At 44.3% G+C, this 16,177-nt stretch overlaps 2 protein-coding genes across 9 annotated transcripts in view; one reads left to right on the forward strand and one right to left on the reverse strand.

Annotated features, from left to right (window-relative positions):
* The window catches only part of PEAK1 (pseudopodium enriched atypical kinase 1), a 111,697-nt gene extending 99,167 nt beyond the window's left edge, over positions 1 to 12,530 (reverse strand). For 4 of the 5 annotated variants that reach the window (XM_071441791.1, XM_071441792.1, XM_071441789.1 and 1 more), the window contains exon 1: positions 12,344 to 12,530. The gene's annotated coding sequence lies outside the window, so the exon portion shown is untranslated. The remainder of the gene's footprint in view (positions 1 to 12,343) is intronic. The other variant, XM_071441793.1, reaches the window with a different exon arrangement.
* A 185-nt stretch (positions 12,531 to 12,715) lies between these two features.
* HMG20A (high mobility group 20A) overlaps positions 12,716 to 16,177 on the forward strand; it is a 39,630-nt gene continuing 36,168 nt past the window's right edge. The window contains exon 1 of one of the 4 annotated variants that reach the window (XM_071441795.1): positions 12,716 to 12,815. In XM_071441795.1, the coding sequence (XP_071297896.1) occupies positions 12,730 to 12,815 (86 nt within the window). In that variant the 5' untranslated portion in view covers positions 12,716 to 12,729. Of the gene's footprint in view, positions 13,058 to 16,177 lie in introns of all 4 variants that reach the window. The other 3 variants (XM_071441794.1, XM_071441797.1, XM_071441796.1) reach the window with 3 other exon arrangements.

The following is a 16,177-nucleotide window of genomic DNA, read 5'->3' on the forward strand; positions in this document are numbered from 1 at the left end:
CCAGCTCTAAAGAACAGTTTTCAACAAGAGGAGCAGATTGTGTGGCATCTATAACCACTGCTTCACTGGGCTTTCAAACTACTGCCTTCTCTCTGACTAGGATGTGTGGTATATAAATTAATCCATCTTATTCATTCACAGAAAAAAAGCTATTAAGTATCTGAACCCACAAAATGTTAGCTTTAGCATGCAAGCAGCCAGCCAGCTGACTCATTCATAACATGGTTTCAATTTGAAAGGTGGGCAAAATGTCTCCAATATATTTATGCAACAGCAACATTAGCAAAGTAATTCTGTTCAGGATCTTGTGACAAACCTCCAGAAAATGTCAGGACCAAAACTCTCTCATTCCAATTGTGAAGAAACTTTCCAAGCATCAACATTTTGTCTTCTGTATGTTTAAAGCTTTAGAATTTTTATAATCACATCCCAAAGCCTGAGTCATTTCTACTTTGCCATCAATGAAAGTGTTCAAAGGCAGCAGCAGGAAGACTCAAAGATTGATTTCACAGATCATTGGTCCAGGCAGTGTTTGTAAACTGCTGACCCCAACCATGGAGAATTGCTAGGGCCTTGCAGATTGAAGGGAGACTTCCAGTTTAAAACTGATTTGAAACCTGAGGTTAGCCTGTCAGTTTCTCCTAAAAAACCCAAACTTTTAAAGGACTTCATTCTAAATGAGTCATATTAGCCCACACAAGTAAATCAGCACATTGTTCTGATTTCCCCTCCCTAAAATGCATCGTGTCCTCAGCACAATGCTACTGCACAAATAACTCAGGACTTGCCAAAAGCTTCCACCAAGCTTTAATTACAGCAGTCCTATTTTGTACATTGTCGAATCAAACAAGAACTAAATCAGCCTGCTAAAAACCAGCCAGCACTTCAAAATCTCCAATGAAGATTAAGAAGTAAATCTCTGCAATAAAGGATTAGCCAGCCCAGAAAGATCCTCATTTTCTTCCTTTAAGATAAGACTGTGGTACACACGTGAAATCTGCTGTGCAAAACAAATGGCAGGAAGCACCAATTAATTGCAGCAAATTATTTTCATGCAGATCATTGCTACTAAATGTTTCAGACAACTGTATTTCCACTTTGCCTTTTTGGCTGCTCTTTCCAACCGATTTAGCTCCACAAGTGAGAATGTTTGCATTGTCAAAGTTTTTGTCACTGTCAGCATTTTGTTGAGAACACTATGCCCCATTTCAGATCTCAGTATATTTTCTAGAAGAGTTAAAAAAATAGAGGGTGCACATCATTCTGCCAGTCATTCTCATCTTATTAAGCTTTTGTCACAGCATGACAATACCAAAAGACTTGAATGCATTTTACTGTTTTGCAAGCAGACTGCTTTCTCTCTTGTCATAAATGATGGAAAATGTGATCCTGGGGTCAACAAGGGAAATTGTAAAAATGAGCCTTCCTTACTTACAAGTATTTATTCAGTCTCTGACTTAGAGTTTTAAAGGCAGGATCTTCCATGCTCTAAAAATAGCAAAAATCTGTTTTAATCCAAAATTTCAATTTTTGGATGGGAAAAGAGCACCTAGATTAAATAATCTGAAAACTGAGCAACAAACCAAGCATCATCCCAGCTCCCAAGTTCCTTCAATTGCTGAACAATACAGAAATTAATTCCCAAGACGACTCCCAAATCACATATCAAGTATTCAGCCACAAGCAAAGCAAATCCTCCTCAGCAGGCTGGACTGCAAGCTTCTGATATGCAAGGCAGCTCCTGCAGCTCCCAGAGAGAAATATTTAACTGGCAAAATGTGTGCTTGCTCTGAACTGACCATAACACATGACCTGGCATGTGCTTTGACAGCAAATTATTCAAGAAAGATGACAATACAACAGTTACAAAAACAAAATACAGCAGTGCTAGGAGAAGCCTTTGGAAACACAATTTGTGATGTAAAGCCATAAATCTTTAACATTTGAACTAAAGACTTGAAGCTTTTAGAAGCAGCAGCCTCACTGCTAAGGTTAGAAGACATTCCCATACTCTATTATGGCAACTAAATAAATATTTACCATGGCTCTTTTCAAAAGGCTGGGTTAGCAAAGTGAGTAAGACCATGAGAGTGCTCTGGGCCCTCTTTTAAACACTAGAATAATTGACTTGAGGCAAGCCAAGCTTTTAGCTCTCTTATTTGTAAAATCAGTAAATTATGGAGTTCTGGGTTTTGAGAAGAGCTGACTTAAAAAGCCATTTCACTCTGCTGCCTCCCTGCTCCCAACACACAGGCAGCTGGGATGCTCATTAGAAGTCTCCTCAACAGCACTTTAAAGGAAAAAAAACTTCAGCAAAGCAAAGTCCCAGCAAATTCCTGGAAAGATGAGCACTTCAGTCACACTCTCCAGACAGTGCAATGTTTTTACATCACCCCTACCTCCTCCTGTACTACTCTGAAGATAAAAATGGACTCTGCCCAAAACATGAATATAGCAGAAGATTCAACACCACTTCCTAAGCCAGCATGAACAGTCCCTTCAAACAAATATATATGCAAGACATACATACCCACATTCAGATAAATCTGAACAAAGACACACACCATTCTCAGGATGAAAACAAGAAATGTCTTCTCTTTGAATGAAAGTCTGTACAACATTTTGATTTTGAGATATAAATATTTTTAAGCTGTACATTTCAGAGCAGCATAGTGTAGGATGATCACATTTGTCCAAATCTTCATGGCCAAAGATATTTACAGAGAGGCCTCTTGAACTACTCACAGAAAATTTAGAGCTTAACTTCCACAAATACTAAAATGGATCAGTCAATAACTGTTTCCTACAAAACTATAAACTTATTTGTATAAATAAGATATGAAATCACAGAAGGTGGTGCACAGAAATGCCAGAACTGACTGGGTCTGCAGAACCAAACAGCAAAATAAGCCACAGCACCTAAAATTGTTTCTTCAATTCAGGCATTCTTTTTTCTCCACCCAAAAGCCACACTCTCTTTTCTAAGTGCCTTTTTGTCAGATTCCAAAGCAGACCCTTCAGCCTCAAGTTTGCTTTGTCCACCAGCCCTTAATTGTGAGGTGAAAGAAGAAATAAAGCAGAGAATATGAGTAATTTGAATACAAATTCCAAAACATAACAGCTTCCACAGTTTGTGCCAATATTTCTTCAGAAAGTCATAATTTTATACAAAGGAAATTCTAATGATTTTGAATTCTATAAGTGTTAAATAAAATATTTTCTACTCAAAACACTGCAGAGTTAAAGGTGCCAAACAAACTACTGTGGGGCATTAGAGGTGTTACAGAGCTAGAATAAAGGGAAATGTATCCATTTTTACATGCTACAAGCAGTAAATACTTTATGAATACAAAATAAAAACTTGTGGCCATGCTCCAAACTTAAAAAACTTAAATGTTATGTAATAAAAAGCACAAAGCTCAAGAGAGTTGCTCATCTGAAAAATATGAAAAAAACCCTTTCAAAACAATGTATTTATTCCAGCACATCTTAGAGAGGCAGAAGAGACCATGTTCCCTCTGTGTGCACATTGTGTGCAGCCCTTCCAAAGGAAATGTTGATGCCAGGTCCCAGCACACGCTGTGAGGCACAGGAGGGGCACACCAGCCAGCAAAGCAGCATTCACAAAGAGCTCTCTTCATCACAAGACACCTCCACTTTCCTCTCTCAGGAAAAATAAAGAAGGCACACTCCTATTTCAATATTTTTTCCTGATCTAAAGGCCAGAGTGCTGGTTTTACAGGTGCAGCAGGTGCCACCCCTCCTGTCCCCTGTATATTCTGTTCCTGAGCCCTGCTGCCATGTGCACCCAGAGCACAGCACTGAGCAGCTCCTGTGGTTTGTGGGGCTCCTTATCAGCCTGAGGAAGGCACCTCAGGAAGACAGCACTGTCCATTCTCCTATTTTTTAAGCTCTCACAATACAACTTGACTCCAGTTCATCTCTCAAATTAACAAGAAGAGTGCCTTCATCTCTCAAATCCACAAGAAGAGTTCCTTTTGGGTGCTGTGACACCCCTCCTTTCTAAGCTCCATCACAAACCCACTGCCAAGAGAACACCAAGAAAGTTCAAGAAAAACTTACAGGTGCAGGCTGATGAGTGCAAGTGCACCCCTGAGACCACAAATCCCCTCCCACGTGTGCCAGGAAGGATCCAGGAGCTGCCCAGGCTTTGAGCTGTCCTCTGGCTGTCATTTTTCAGAATGCTGTAGCAGATTATGCAGCTGGGGCAGATTTTCTACCATGTAGAATGAAATGAACATTTGTATGTCTGATAATACACATTTACTTTGCCTGCAGAACAATTACTCCAAGAATTCATGGAAAAATAGTGATGGAAAAGAAACCTTGACCCATGTGGCAAAGTCAGCTTTAGGAGTTGAAATCTATGGATTTTAAAATACCCTAAGTTACAGACAAAATGGCAACTGAAAGCCAGGAAAATTACAAAAAAACCCCAGCTCTTGCCTCACATTCACAATAGGAAAGAAACAAAGTTTTTAAATTATAGCTGTTCCCATTTCATTTGAAACACCAGCTTGAATGGACAATCATCTCTCACTCATTATCAGCAAGAGAAACCCAAGAAGCCACATCCATCTGCTGCAGAGAGATGGAGGACGGGACTGTGCTCCTCTACAGCAGCTACACTCATGACAAGCTTTGGTTTTTGGAAAAGCAGAGCTTACCTTGCTTTAGAAACTGATACTGATTTTCAATTATTTCACTTGTTCAGTAATTTTTTATCCATAGTTCAGATATTTGCATGCAGCACAATCACTGCAGCTATAAACTGAGAACTGGCTGCTTATTTTTCCAATATATTTTCAAACTTCTATTGTGATTACTTGATTGAAAATGTACACCAACTCTTTTAGTCAGCAGAACACAAAAAAATTCGATGTGTTATCTGTGCAATACAATTCAGTGACTATTGACTGAACTTATAACCCCCTCAGTAAGCTGTGCTTGCTGCTGGAAGCAACAAAATTCATTATATGGATTCATATTTCCTCCTGTGTTCTACAGATCTCACTCTGTTTGGGTGTTTAAATACTTTTAAATGAAAGCACCCCAAGTTGGCTCTCTGTGTAGACAGACCAATATTGAACTGCAGAAACTGAACTCCAGGGGGAAAACCCAATTATGTAGCATTTGATCTAGTAAATCTAATTCCCACTTATTTAAATGCTGTTGCTTTGGTATATCACCTGTTTACTTTTATTTCTCCTAAGAATTATTAGTGTATGCATGAACCTTCCAGCTGCCCCAGCAGTTGTGCAGGAATACTTGAGAAAATACCATTATTCCACAGCATTTCCATCATCCCCTCTGGGGGGACTGAGCAGAACTCCCTGATAACCTGTGCTGGTTTATCTTTTCCACCATGTTTCTGTACAACACTGCTTCTCACTCAGCAAATTTGGCTTCAAAAGGTCTGTCTGTTGCTATCTCCATTGTTCAGGAATAGCACTGTTGATTTACACTGATAAACAATGATAATGTACAACCATAAGCAATGAAGTCAATTTGCAAAGGACTCAGTGGGGAAAAAGCCTCCAATGTTATCACTATCAAGTACTACAGAGAAAAATTACAGCCTTGTGGAAAAAATAAAAAAGATGAGGGGTGAGGACTGGGCACCTTTTTTTATGCAGCACTTCTTGCTGTTTACAATTATGCAATCCAGTATGATTTGCAGTCGTGTATATAAAGAATGTATTTGCTGAATGCCCTTGTGATGCTGATGGCAATACCACCAGAAGGGAACCTGATTCAGCTCCTCTCTTTGAAAGCAACAATCAAACACTTCCCACACTCCAACAAGCAGAACAACAGAGAATTATGAAGAACACAGGAGAACTCACCATGACTAAAGCTCCAGTGAGGCTGAGGAATCTCCAGCTAGGCCACTCTGCAATCTCTCCTTAACGCTGCTGCAGGAGGTTTTTCATGGCAACTGTTACTAACAGTGTCTCTCTACCAGCTGCTAAAAACAGGTGCTTCATGTACCAGAGTGCAACACTCCTCCTGATGCACCAGCTACTGAGCACCTCACTAAGGAACCACCTCTGGAAGGGATCTGCTGCTGCTCTAGAAGGGAGTGGGTTACTTGTAAGGGACCATGACCCAGCTCCCTGCCTGCCAACAGCTGCATGGAGCAAGATGCCAACGAGGATATGGCACAGGACTGCCAGAATCACAGGTAATGAAATACAGGGGAAGCTCTGAGCTCTGCCTCTGCTGACATTTTCTCTCTCAGGGATGCTGCCTTTGCTGCACATGAAATACTTACCAGGCAAAATTCAGAGGAGCAGGAGCCTCAGTGAGCTTTGCCCTAACACGCCTTCGTTTTCTGTGCTTCCCAAGGAAACTTCTCTAGCCAAAAACACTGCCCTTAAACCTGAACCTCTCTCACTTCAAGGCCTGCAATAACACTTTCCAATTTTTGTTGTTACAATTTAAAGGTAAGTTATTGACAACTTCATTAGCAGCAGAGCAGGTTTGAGACTTATTGCTAATAATCTGATATTCCAAATTTAAAAATTAAATAAAATCCCAGCATGAAAATACAATTTTACATATATAAAGCTCTAAAATAGTCAGCATTTCTGCGTTGGATGTGTGTTTAACACCAAGTTCAGTGAAATCTTCCACTGACTACAACATAGCACAAGCTGTTGCACAATCACAGCATGTGTAAATGATCACACTGGCAGCTCTGATGTGCCCCCCACTCTCTACATCTTTACTAGGAGCTGTCTCCCTGCTTCTAAAAACTGAGAATGTCTACAGTTTACAGAACAAAAGTCATTAAATAAACCAGCTCCTCCAAAGACCATTCCAAATGGCAGGAGTCACACTCCTTAACCATATAGTTACAGCCTTAGAAGTCTCAGACTGGGGAATATTGTGCAACCTGTTTTTAAGGAAAACTACCCAATCTGGATGAGGAAGGCCCAGAAGGACAATTAGCAAGGTTTAAAGCAAATGGAAAAACAATTACACAACATGACTTACTCCCCCATGGAAAACTCCTGGACTAATATTTATTCTCTCTGAGCTTGTATATATTTGCATTAAACTTCAAACTTTATTAAAGCAACATGGATGTAATTCTGAGCCTTCACAGAGAGAATCAGTGATTTTAACAGGATGCCAAACAGGCTAAAAGGGCTAAAACGAGGTAGAGAGAAAGGCAGAACTGAGGGGAAGAAAGAGGTGCAAAAAGACTTAACAGTTACCCAAGGACAACTTCAGCTCCAGAGGCACTGAGATTTGAAGTGTCTCAATTACCTTCACACACATGTTTCTGAGTGTCCTGGCCAATTTGGGGGAAGATTATGGATTTTTAAAACTCTTCTTCCTTCTTGCTGCACCACAGAAGCCCCCAGAAAGGACACCAACAAGTATAAAAGCAGAACAATGACACTCACTAAGAGGAAATTTGGCAGCTGAGACAACAATAAGAGCATCTGTGATATGTATGGAGACTTATGCTAAGAGGGAATATACATGAAGCCAGTGTGGAAGGATGTCTATATTTGTTCATGTTTATACTGTAAGATTTAAATGTCTTTTAAATGTGTTTGAAGGCTTTTCTGACAGCAAGACCCTGGGAGCTGGAAGACTGGATATAAATATATACATGCAGAACTTACATCTCCTGCATTACAGACTGTCTTCCTCCTCTGGGGAGCTTTGCAGAGAGGCCTGTGTAAATACAGGCATGCATCCAAGAGGGAACATTTTAGGATTGAGATCAGTTTTACAAAAACATGGAAGGTCAAACTGTGAACACTAAACAGCTTCCTACAGAACCTGTAGCCAACAATACAATAACCCAAATCTGCTTGAACACCAATAACCTTGCTTTGGCAAATTCTGTGCTAGTAGCAGTATTTTCTGAAATAGCACTAACTTTATCAAGTCAGTGATCTTACTTTTTAGCACCACACTGAACTGGCATCTCAGACAAGATGTTACTAAAACAAGTATTGCTAGAAGCCTACAATGTTTAGCCTGGCATGATTTTTATCCATTTGTTTACTGTGATTTCCAAAACTTTGCTAAAAATGTCTCCTGCAGTCAACAGTGACTGCATTAAGACAGTTGAGCATTTTTCAGCACTTATATTTAAACACATGTAAGGCTTTTTAACTGAAATATTACTCTTAAGGAAAATATGGGATAAAGTCTACAAATGGAAAGATTTTAAAATGCCTTTCCTGGACAATATTTATATTTTTTTACACTTTGTGTAGACAAAATACTTTCCCCCCCACTTCCCCTGAAACAAAGACTTAAAAAAGGAAATCCATTACAGATTGATTACAAAACACTTCTCTAAGAGGTATGGCTCAAAACTGAGTTTGTCTTCATCCTGCACAGCAATATGTGATTACTAGGAGGAGATAAATGATGCCTGAGGATCCCAGGGGTTCTGAAATCCTGTTGTTCTTGTTTTCATCTGAACAGACAAACTCAAAAACATTTGTGGTAAATCCATTTTGTAACTTGGTGAGCTAACATGATAACTTTTATAATAGCTGAATGCATCCCAAGAGCAATTCAATTCAAAGAAGGTGACCTCAGAGTTACACCCACTGTGTAGTTTTCCTCTATCCACATTTTGCACTATCAGGCAATCTCAAATCAACCCAGTCCACTTAAAGAGATATGGGAAAAGAAATTGCTTGAGTCACTCAGCTACTTATCTATCTAAGGCAAAAGGGAAACTGAAAATTTCTTACACAGTTGATAATTTCTGCTTTTGATTTGGAAAACACGGAGCCCACGGCGCTAAACCACAATTTATGGAAATTGCAGCTCAAACACTGGACAACTAGTTAGAATTATTACCAAGTAAAAACAAGCCATTTATCCTTGTCACTGATGTCGTAGGGATTCTAAAGCTGTCACATTCTCCCCAGTGTACACTGCTGACTTGCTCCACTTCACCCTGCTTTAAAACAGTGAAAGTCAACTAGCAACTCTTCCTCCAGTTTGCAGCCTGTATTTTTCCACTCTAGATATAAAACTGTATGGTAATGGAAACTGCATTATTGTGCTGATCCATATGAAACAATAGAAGTACTTCAGCCTTAGGCCAATGTAAATTCCAGTGCAACTCCTGGTCCTCACACAGGAGCTGTGCGGGAGCACAGGAAGGTGGGAAGACTGGTAATGCCGAGTGAGGCTCTGCAGACAAGGTCCCTGCAGCAGCCTGTCCAAGTAATGCACTCACAAAACGGGCTCCATCCACCCCTCCAGGTATCAGCACGGAGAACCCAAAGCCTTTTCCCGTGGGTCTGAGGCTACCCAGCTCCTCCTCCAAAATCCACGGGACTTCACATACACAGAGAGTGGAATTTCCCTCACTGGTGATTTTTGGCTGCCACTAACAGCCAGTAAATTCTATATATGGCTGCAAATAACTTGACATTCTCTCTCTCAACTTTGCTACAGTTATTAAACCAAAACACGTTGTACAAATTATTATTTTTGTACTCGAAGTAGGTTAAAAACATCTGGAGGTGTTAATAGCAGGAAGATAAGAAAGTTACATTTTTAGTTCCCCTGTCAGTTGTTTCCTTTCACACTACAGGCACTCCACAACCTTCTCGGCGCTTTGCACCAGCTCAGCACCATCTCCGCGTCAGAGCCGAGGCATTTGCATTTCAATGCGCTGCCCGTAGCCGAATGTCAGCTCTGACACACCGACTGCACGGGAGGGAGCAGCTCGGCAGGATTCCTCGGCAGGATTCCCGGCAGGATTCCCGGCAGGGCTCCCGGCAGCACAGCAAGGGGACAGCGCGGGGCACCTCGGAGCCCACCCGGCAACCCTTGGGGGCTCTGCCAGAGGCGCTCCAACAGCCTCACAATCAAAAAATAAAAGACAAAGGACTATTAGCACTGCCTGAAACACAACCTCTCTCATCAGAGAGCAATCAGAACAGGAGAAGCAGTGACAAGGGAGAAAGCTGCAGATCCCTTCAGAGCAAAGGGCAAAGAAAACGTGGGCCATTAGCAGAGATGGGATAGTGTGATCCTAAACCGGGCTGAGAGGCAGCTGGAGGGAAAAGGGAGCCTAAGAGCAAAGACTAAACAGGAAAAGGAAAGGAGACACTCGGGAGTGTAAATTCAGGAACAAGGTAGAGAAAACATGTTACAAGTTAAGTTAGGGGAAGTTTTTTACATACGTATTTTTCCTAGCACAATACAGAACAGTATCACTAGCCTGACTGTAACTGTCAATATTATGACCCTTATCAATAGTTTACAAGAGTTACCATAATATTTTGCTATCCTCTTTAGGAAAAAGAAATTAGTCAACATTTAGGAGTCATTTAGCCAAATAGCATCCTCCCCTTTATTTTTCTTTAAATGACCGATTCCAACCAATTCCTTTACATGGAAGGTAAACAGGAAATAATAGATATATTAGTAAACATGCGTGGAAATGGATTTTCTGAAGAGCTGAAAAGTCAGAAACAAATTACCAAGAAGTGGGAATAGTATTTTGTCTCTTTGCTCTCTTTCACTGAAAGAGCCATAAGACTTGCAGATAGGTAGGAAATGCTGTTCCTTCAAACAAACTCTATGCTCTAAAGTAGAAGGAAATGCAAACATTGCATCCATTATGAACTGCAGCTGAGTCAAAGAGCCTACCTGCAGCCAGGCCAGGAAGCAAAGTCTGCTGGTTCCTTGTTCTGCAGCTGGTACCTCCTGCCCAGGCTCAGGAATCACCTGAGCCCCACCTGCCACTGCTCAGGTGAGGAAGGTGTAGTTGAGCCAAAGAGGTCTGTCCAAAAAGGTAATTCAGGAAATCTGTGACTGAATTATCTACGTGGGATATCCTAGCAATACGGTAAAGCCATCAGGAAATGAATACAGAAGATTAATCATGGAAAGTTACTCATGGAAAAACTGGTAATTCCTTTTTGCATAGTTCTGTATTTTAGAGAATAAAACAAAGTTTTCCTGAAAACACACTAAGCAGTAACTCTGCCAGGAAGATGCTCCATCTGGATAAAACAACTTAGCTACTTTACAGACACAACCTTGTAAGCCAGTATGAAGCTAGATTAAGAGCTCTAACAAGTCCAAACAACCAAATAAAATCTCTACAAGTATTTGCCACTCTTGCTACACCTCTTGATTCAGACTGTCTAGAGGAGGTTGTAAGTCAAGCAAAAGTCACACAGAAGGAAGTAGATCCAGTCTGTCACAAAGGCAGTTGTTCAGCTGGCAATTTTAAGCAAGTTAAAGTAAACTTTCTAACTATAGAACCTAATTATTGGAATTCCATAAAGTCTTGGTTCCTAAAACAACTGTGTGTTCTTTCCTTCATGCCCATATATCTCCATATATTATTTTTTCTGTAAATATCTGGGAATAAAATGTTTTAGCAGACATCAGACAGCCTTTAAGTCACAGCGAGTAAGGGGAAAAACTTTAGAGGCACTTACAAAGCGGTTAAAGAAGAATGAGCTCTACAAAAGTAAACGGCAACGACCTAAAGTAAACAGAAATTATGCTATCTGAGAAGGAGCCCCTATTAAATCCGAGGTCAGAGATCCACCCGAGAACATTCCTCCTTGCCCTGTGCTCACCTCGGAGCAGCCTGGCCATTCTGCATCAGGTATCAGCTGCTCCACAAGTAACAGCCAACTGCAAAGTACTCACATCGTTTCACTTGCTGTCCCACGCGAATCCCAGCTTTCCCAGCCCAGCCTCAACCTCACCCTCAATAAAAACTGGCAAACAGACCGACCCACCTACAAATCCAAAACAACCTTCGAGAGAAAGGACCGAGAGGATGGAATGCAGCTACACACGTACGCGCTAACGCGTAAAACCTTTCAAGTCAGTAATTGGTAATAATAACAGAGCAGGGACAGAGCCCCGGCAGGAGCAGCATCCACCCGGCACCCCCAGCAGCTCTATCCCGGCAAATTCCTCGAAGGTGTCAGCGCGGCGGCAGGCGCTCCCCGGCGGGGCGCGGGATGGCGCCGCACGCTCCCAGCCGCGCTGCGGGCTCGGCCAGCGCCCGGGGCTGCCGGCGAGCACCCGGGGGCCCCGCGCCGCCCCCGGGGGCGAGGGCGCCGCTCGGCCCCGTGGGGGCCCCGGCGCGGCTGCCGGCGCCAGACGGGCTCTGCGGGCGCCGCTGCGACCGGGACCGCGGCGGGGCGAGGGGAGCCGGGGGACCCGAGGGGAGGGAGTGACGGGCAGGCGGCGGCTGCGCCCCGCCGGAGCCCTGCTCGCTGCCCCCGCCGCGGCCCCGCTGAGGAAAGCTGACTGCCGCCGCCGCCACCCCCCGGCCTCCCCTCCCGTCTCTCACCTGGCAGGGGCTCCCCGGCCCCGCGGCGCCTCCCGCGGGGAGGCGGCGGCTGCACCCCGGAGACTCCGTGCGGGCTCGGGCTGGGGCTCCGTTCCCGCCGGGCCCCGGCGAGGACGCGGCTCCCGGGACGGGGCTGCGACCGCCGCGCCCGCGCGCAACAACCAACTCCGGGTGCCGCCCCCCGCGCGCGCACCGCGGCGGGAAGCTCCGCCCCTCGCTCGCTCATTGGCTGCCGGCGGCGAGCGGGCGTGGCGCCACCGCGGGGCGGTGCGAGGCCTTCGGGCGGCCCGGAGAACCGCCGCGAGAAGACTACAACTCCCGGCGTGCACCGCGCGCGGGCCTTTAAATGCGTCCCGTCAGTTCGCGCGCGCGTGTGTGTAGAAAGCATGTGCTTCCGCCTGCGGTGGAGAAGTAGTCCCGTTTCGTGGTTTGAATTCCAGCCCCGCGCTGGGCCGCTGAGGGGAGCGGAACCGTAGGTGCCGAGCCGGGAGTGCTCCTGATTTGGCTGGACCTTCTCCCGAGGGGCTCCTCTGGGGGAGGCGAGAGGGCCTCGCTGAGGCGGGAGCGGAGAGATCCCAGCAGGCGGGTATGTAAGGTGGCCGTGCGCGTGAGGGAGGCGCGGCGGCTGCGCGGGCTGAGGGGACCTGGCTGAGGGGACGCGGCCACCCCCGGCCACCCCCGGCGACCCCGGCCCTGGCCGAGAGCCGCCGGCAGGTCAGTAGGGACGAGCCCGCCGCCCCTGCTCGGCCGCGGCGGGCAAGGAGCCGGCGGGCGGCCGCGGGTGCCGTGGCCCGCCGTGAGGGGGGCTGGGGGAGCCGCCGGAGCTCACGGGGGGTGAGGGGGAAGAACCGGATAAGGGTCTAAGTGCTTGGCTTTCGGTGTTCTCCATTCTATATCTTTCCACGGTTCCCCCAAAGCGATATTTCATGGCTCTTTAGTTCTATTTATTTGTCCTTTCTGTAGGTCCACTTAACGTTCCCTTGTCAAGCAGGTGATTTATTATGGCATGATTTTCTGATACTTCTCTCCAGGTTTCCACACTCAGTTCCCCGTTCCTGGGGAACCAAGTCCCTTATTCCGAGGTGGTAGAAAGAAGGCCCGACCCTGGGGTTGGAGACACCGGGGCCTCGTGCCTTGCGAGGCGCCATTCATTCCAATCCTCTGGAAAACCAGCGCTAGGGCGAGAAGGAGCAAGGGCAGGGGAAATAGAAATAAAAGGACTCCCGCTCTCTAAAGTAGCGGCCTCCAGCTTTTTTTGGCTGTCAATAAAGAACACTTTTTATCATGCATCTCTCATGTATGTAAATTTATTGGTTTATCAGTTATCTACATGTAGTACTGTTTGGATAAATACGTTATGAAACAAACTCAGACATAGAAATTGAGAAAGGATAAGACAAAAGGGAAATAGACTGTATTTTAAGACATTAATTCATAAAGCTGCAAATAATGTAGCTTTTTTTTATTTGCCTTGAATGTGATCCCCTTGACCACTTTTAGAGCACATGTATGTTGTTCTGAAGTGACCATTCTTAACTTCTGAGGAGTGTAAACATAAACTGCTGATGAAAACAAATAATTTATTTTTCATAACTTTTCTTTTTTAATCCTGGCCACATGTGTAGGGACACAACCTATTTGAAGATAGTGAAATGATAGTGAAATGCTGTTTTACTCTTGGCTTTTTTCACACCTGTATCATATGCCTGTTAGAAGGGATGAGATATTCATTATTTCTAGAACTATATCTCTTGGTGGCAGGTACTGTAACTTCAGAGTTCAGGAAATTGAGGGAAACTGGTAATTTTTTTCCCCTGTCCTTAGAAATCTGGCATGTCTTGAAATAGAAGTTGAGAAGTTTGGCTTAGAAATGGTGTCTAAAGTGTTTGAGTTAGTCTTTGAAATCCTAAGTTAACTCTTACATAGGATCCCACAAAAATGTTAGAAAAATGAGAGATTGTGTGATCTGACCACACTGTCCTGGTTAGAAATGGATTTTTGTTCCTTTGCTTGCCCCTGGTGGGGCACAGAGGGTATGTGGTGATGACCTTTCATGGCTCAGAAAAGGGAGGAGAGAATCGTGTTCCTTTAGTACCTGAGGCTCGGGTCCAGCTCCTGTACCTGACTGTTAGAAGGTGACTGTAACAATTTCTGGTGCTCTGCAATAAAGGAACCTCAAGGAGAGAGATTCTCACTGTTTACACCGTGTGCTCCGCAGGGGATTTCCCTGGCCCAGCTCAGGCTTGCGGGGTATGGGCAGCCCTGCCCCCAGAGCTGAGCTCGCTGTGCTGCTGGTGCCAGCCCTGACTGTGAGCTGTGCTTTTGCTTGTGTGGCATCACAGTGTTACTGTCAGGGCACAGGAATGGAGGGAATTGTGCACGGGTGTGTTGGGGCTGACTTTGTAACCTTTGTCGGTGTCTGTTCCCAGTGAAGTTAAATGAAGTTAACAGTGAAGTTAAATGAAGGGTCGCTCATTATCCAGGTGTGTCTCCTCACCTGCCACAGCAGCTCAGCCTTCCATGCTAATTGCTGCTCCTTGACTAAATTGGAAGTGTTTTAGGACCAATTATTCAATGGGATTTTTCTCAAGCTTACTGGCTCATCCAAGTTTCTGAATTCTTGCTGTACTTGTTGCCCTCTCCAGGCTGTGGGTGAAAAATTGAAGTATTTCTGCTCAGCATGGCTGCAGTGCACACAGAGCTGTGCTTGGTTTTTTTGGGTGTTGTGGCATGTGCTGTGAGGAATTGTTAGAGAATAAAATAATGGAGATACTCTGGATAGTGATCTATGGGAGAGATGGTGACTCAAGGGAACAGGCCTTTACAATTTTGAGGGCAGTAGGTGAATACAGAAAAGTTGTCTTTTTTTTTTTTCCCCAGTTGTTCATGTACCTTTTAATAAAATGCTGTTTCAATTTATAATGTGAGTGGCTTGGGAGTCCCAAAATGAAGTTGCTTTCTGCATTCCTTCTAGCTTTTTTGTTTTTTTACTTCAGTGATTTCCCTTAGAAAGAGAGGGAAAATGTTTCTTGTGTCCATGGAAGCTGTTAAGCTATTTTTAAGACAAGAAGAGCGATCAATAAACACACTTCCACACTAAGTGTTCACAAGGTATGAATTACTAAGTGTAGTTGGTTTTCAGAAGCCCCTGGTTTTTCCAGAGGATTGGAAGCAGGTAAATGATGGTTTTTCCAGGGGATTGGTTTATGGAAGCAGGTAAGGCTGGTTGATGGCCATTTGCAATACACAGTCAGTTAAAGCTTTGTTGCTGCAGGTCAGGCTCCATGGCAGGTTGGGCAGTGTTGGCCACACTGGGGGGTTGTGGCTCCTTCCTGCCCAGTGCCACCAGCAGCACTGCTGGCTCTGATGGCAGCTGCTGGTTTTTGCTGGACTTGGACTCCGTGGTCCTTGTGGGTCCTTTCCAACTCTGTATATTCTGTACTCCGTGGTGCAAACCTGTAGTCTGATTCTGGACCTGGAATTGTGGGGGCAGAGCAGCCACATCTGGGTTTGTGCAGGCACTGCCAGTGGGACAGGTCTGGTGATAAGCATTTCATTGCCAGACTAGTCTGTTTTAATCTCTTGCATAATGGGATTGTTGGGATGTATATGGTAAAGCTATTTGTATGCACATTAATCCCACAGATGACTAATTCTTGTTAAAGGAATAACTTGCATTGTTCATAGCTGTTGTTATAGCTGTTCAAAGCTGGGACTGACATTTGATTTCTGAAGCTCTACTTGGTACCACTTTGACAAGGACAGCTTTTGATGAGTTGCAGCTGCACCTACTTTTGAGTGTGTTTATTTGTGAGAAATCTTCGTTCTGTGTTA

The sequence above is a fragment of the Agelaius tricolor genome, unplaced genomic scaffold, assembly GCF_023055355.1.
Source record: "Agelaius tricolor isolate 1412-34295 unplaced genomic scaffold, bAgeTri1.0.p SCAF_16, whole genome shotgun sequence".
NCBI classification, from domain to species: Eukaryota; Metazoa; Chordata; class Aves; order Passeriformes; family Icteridae; genus Agelaius; species Agelaius tricolor.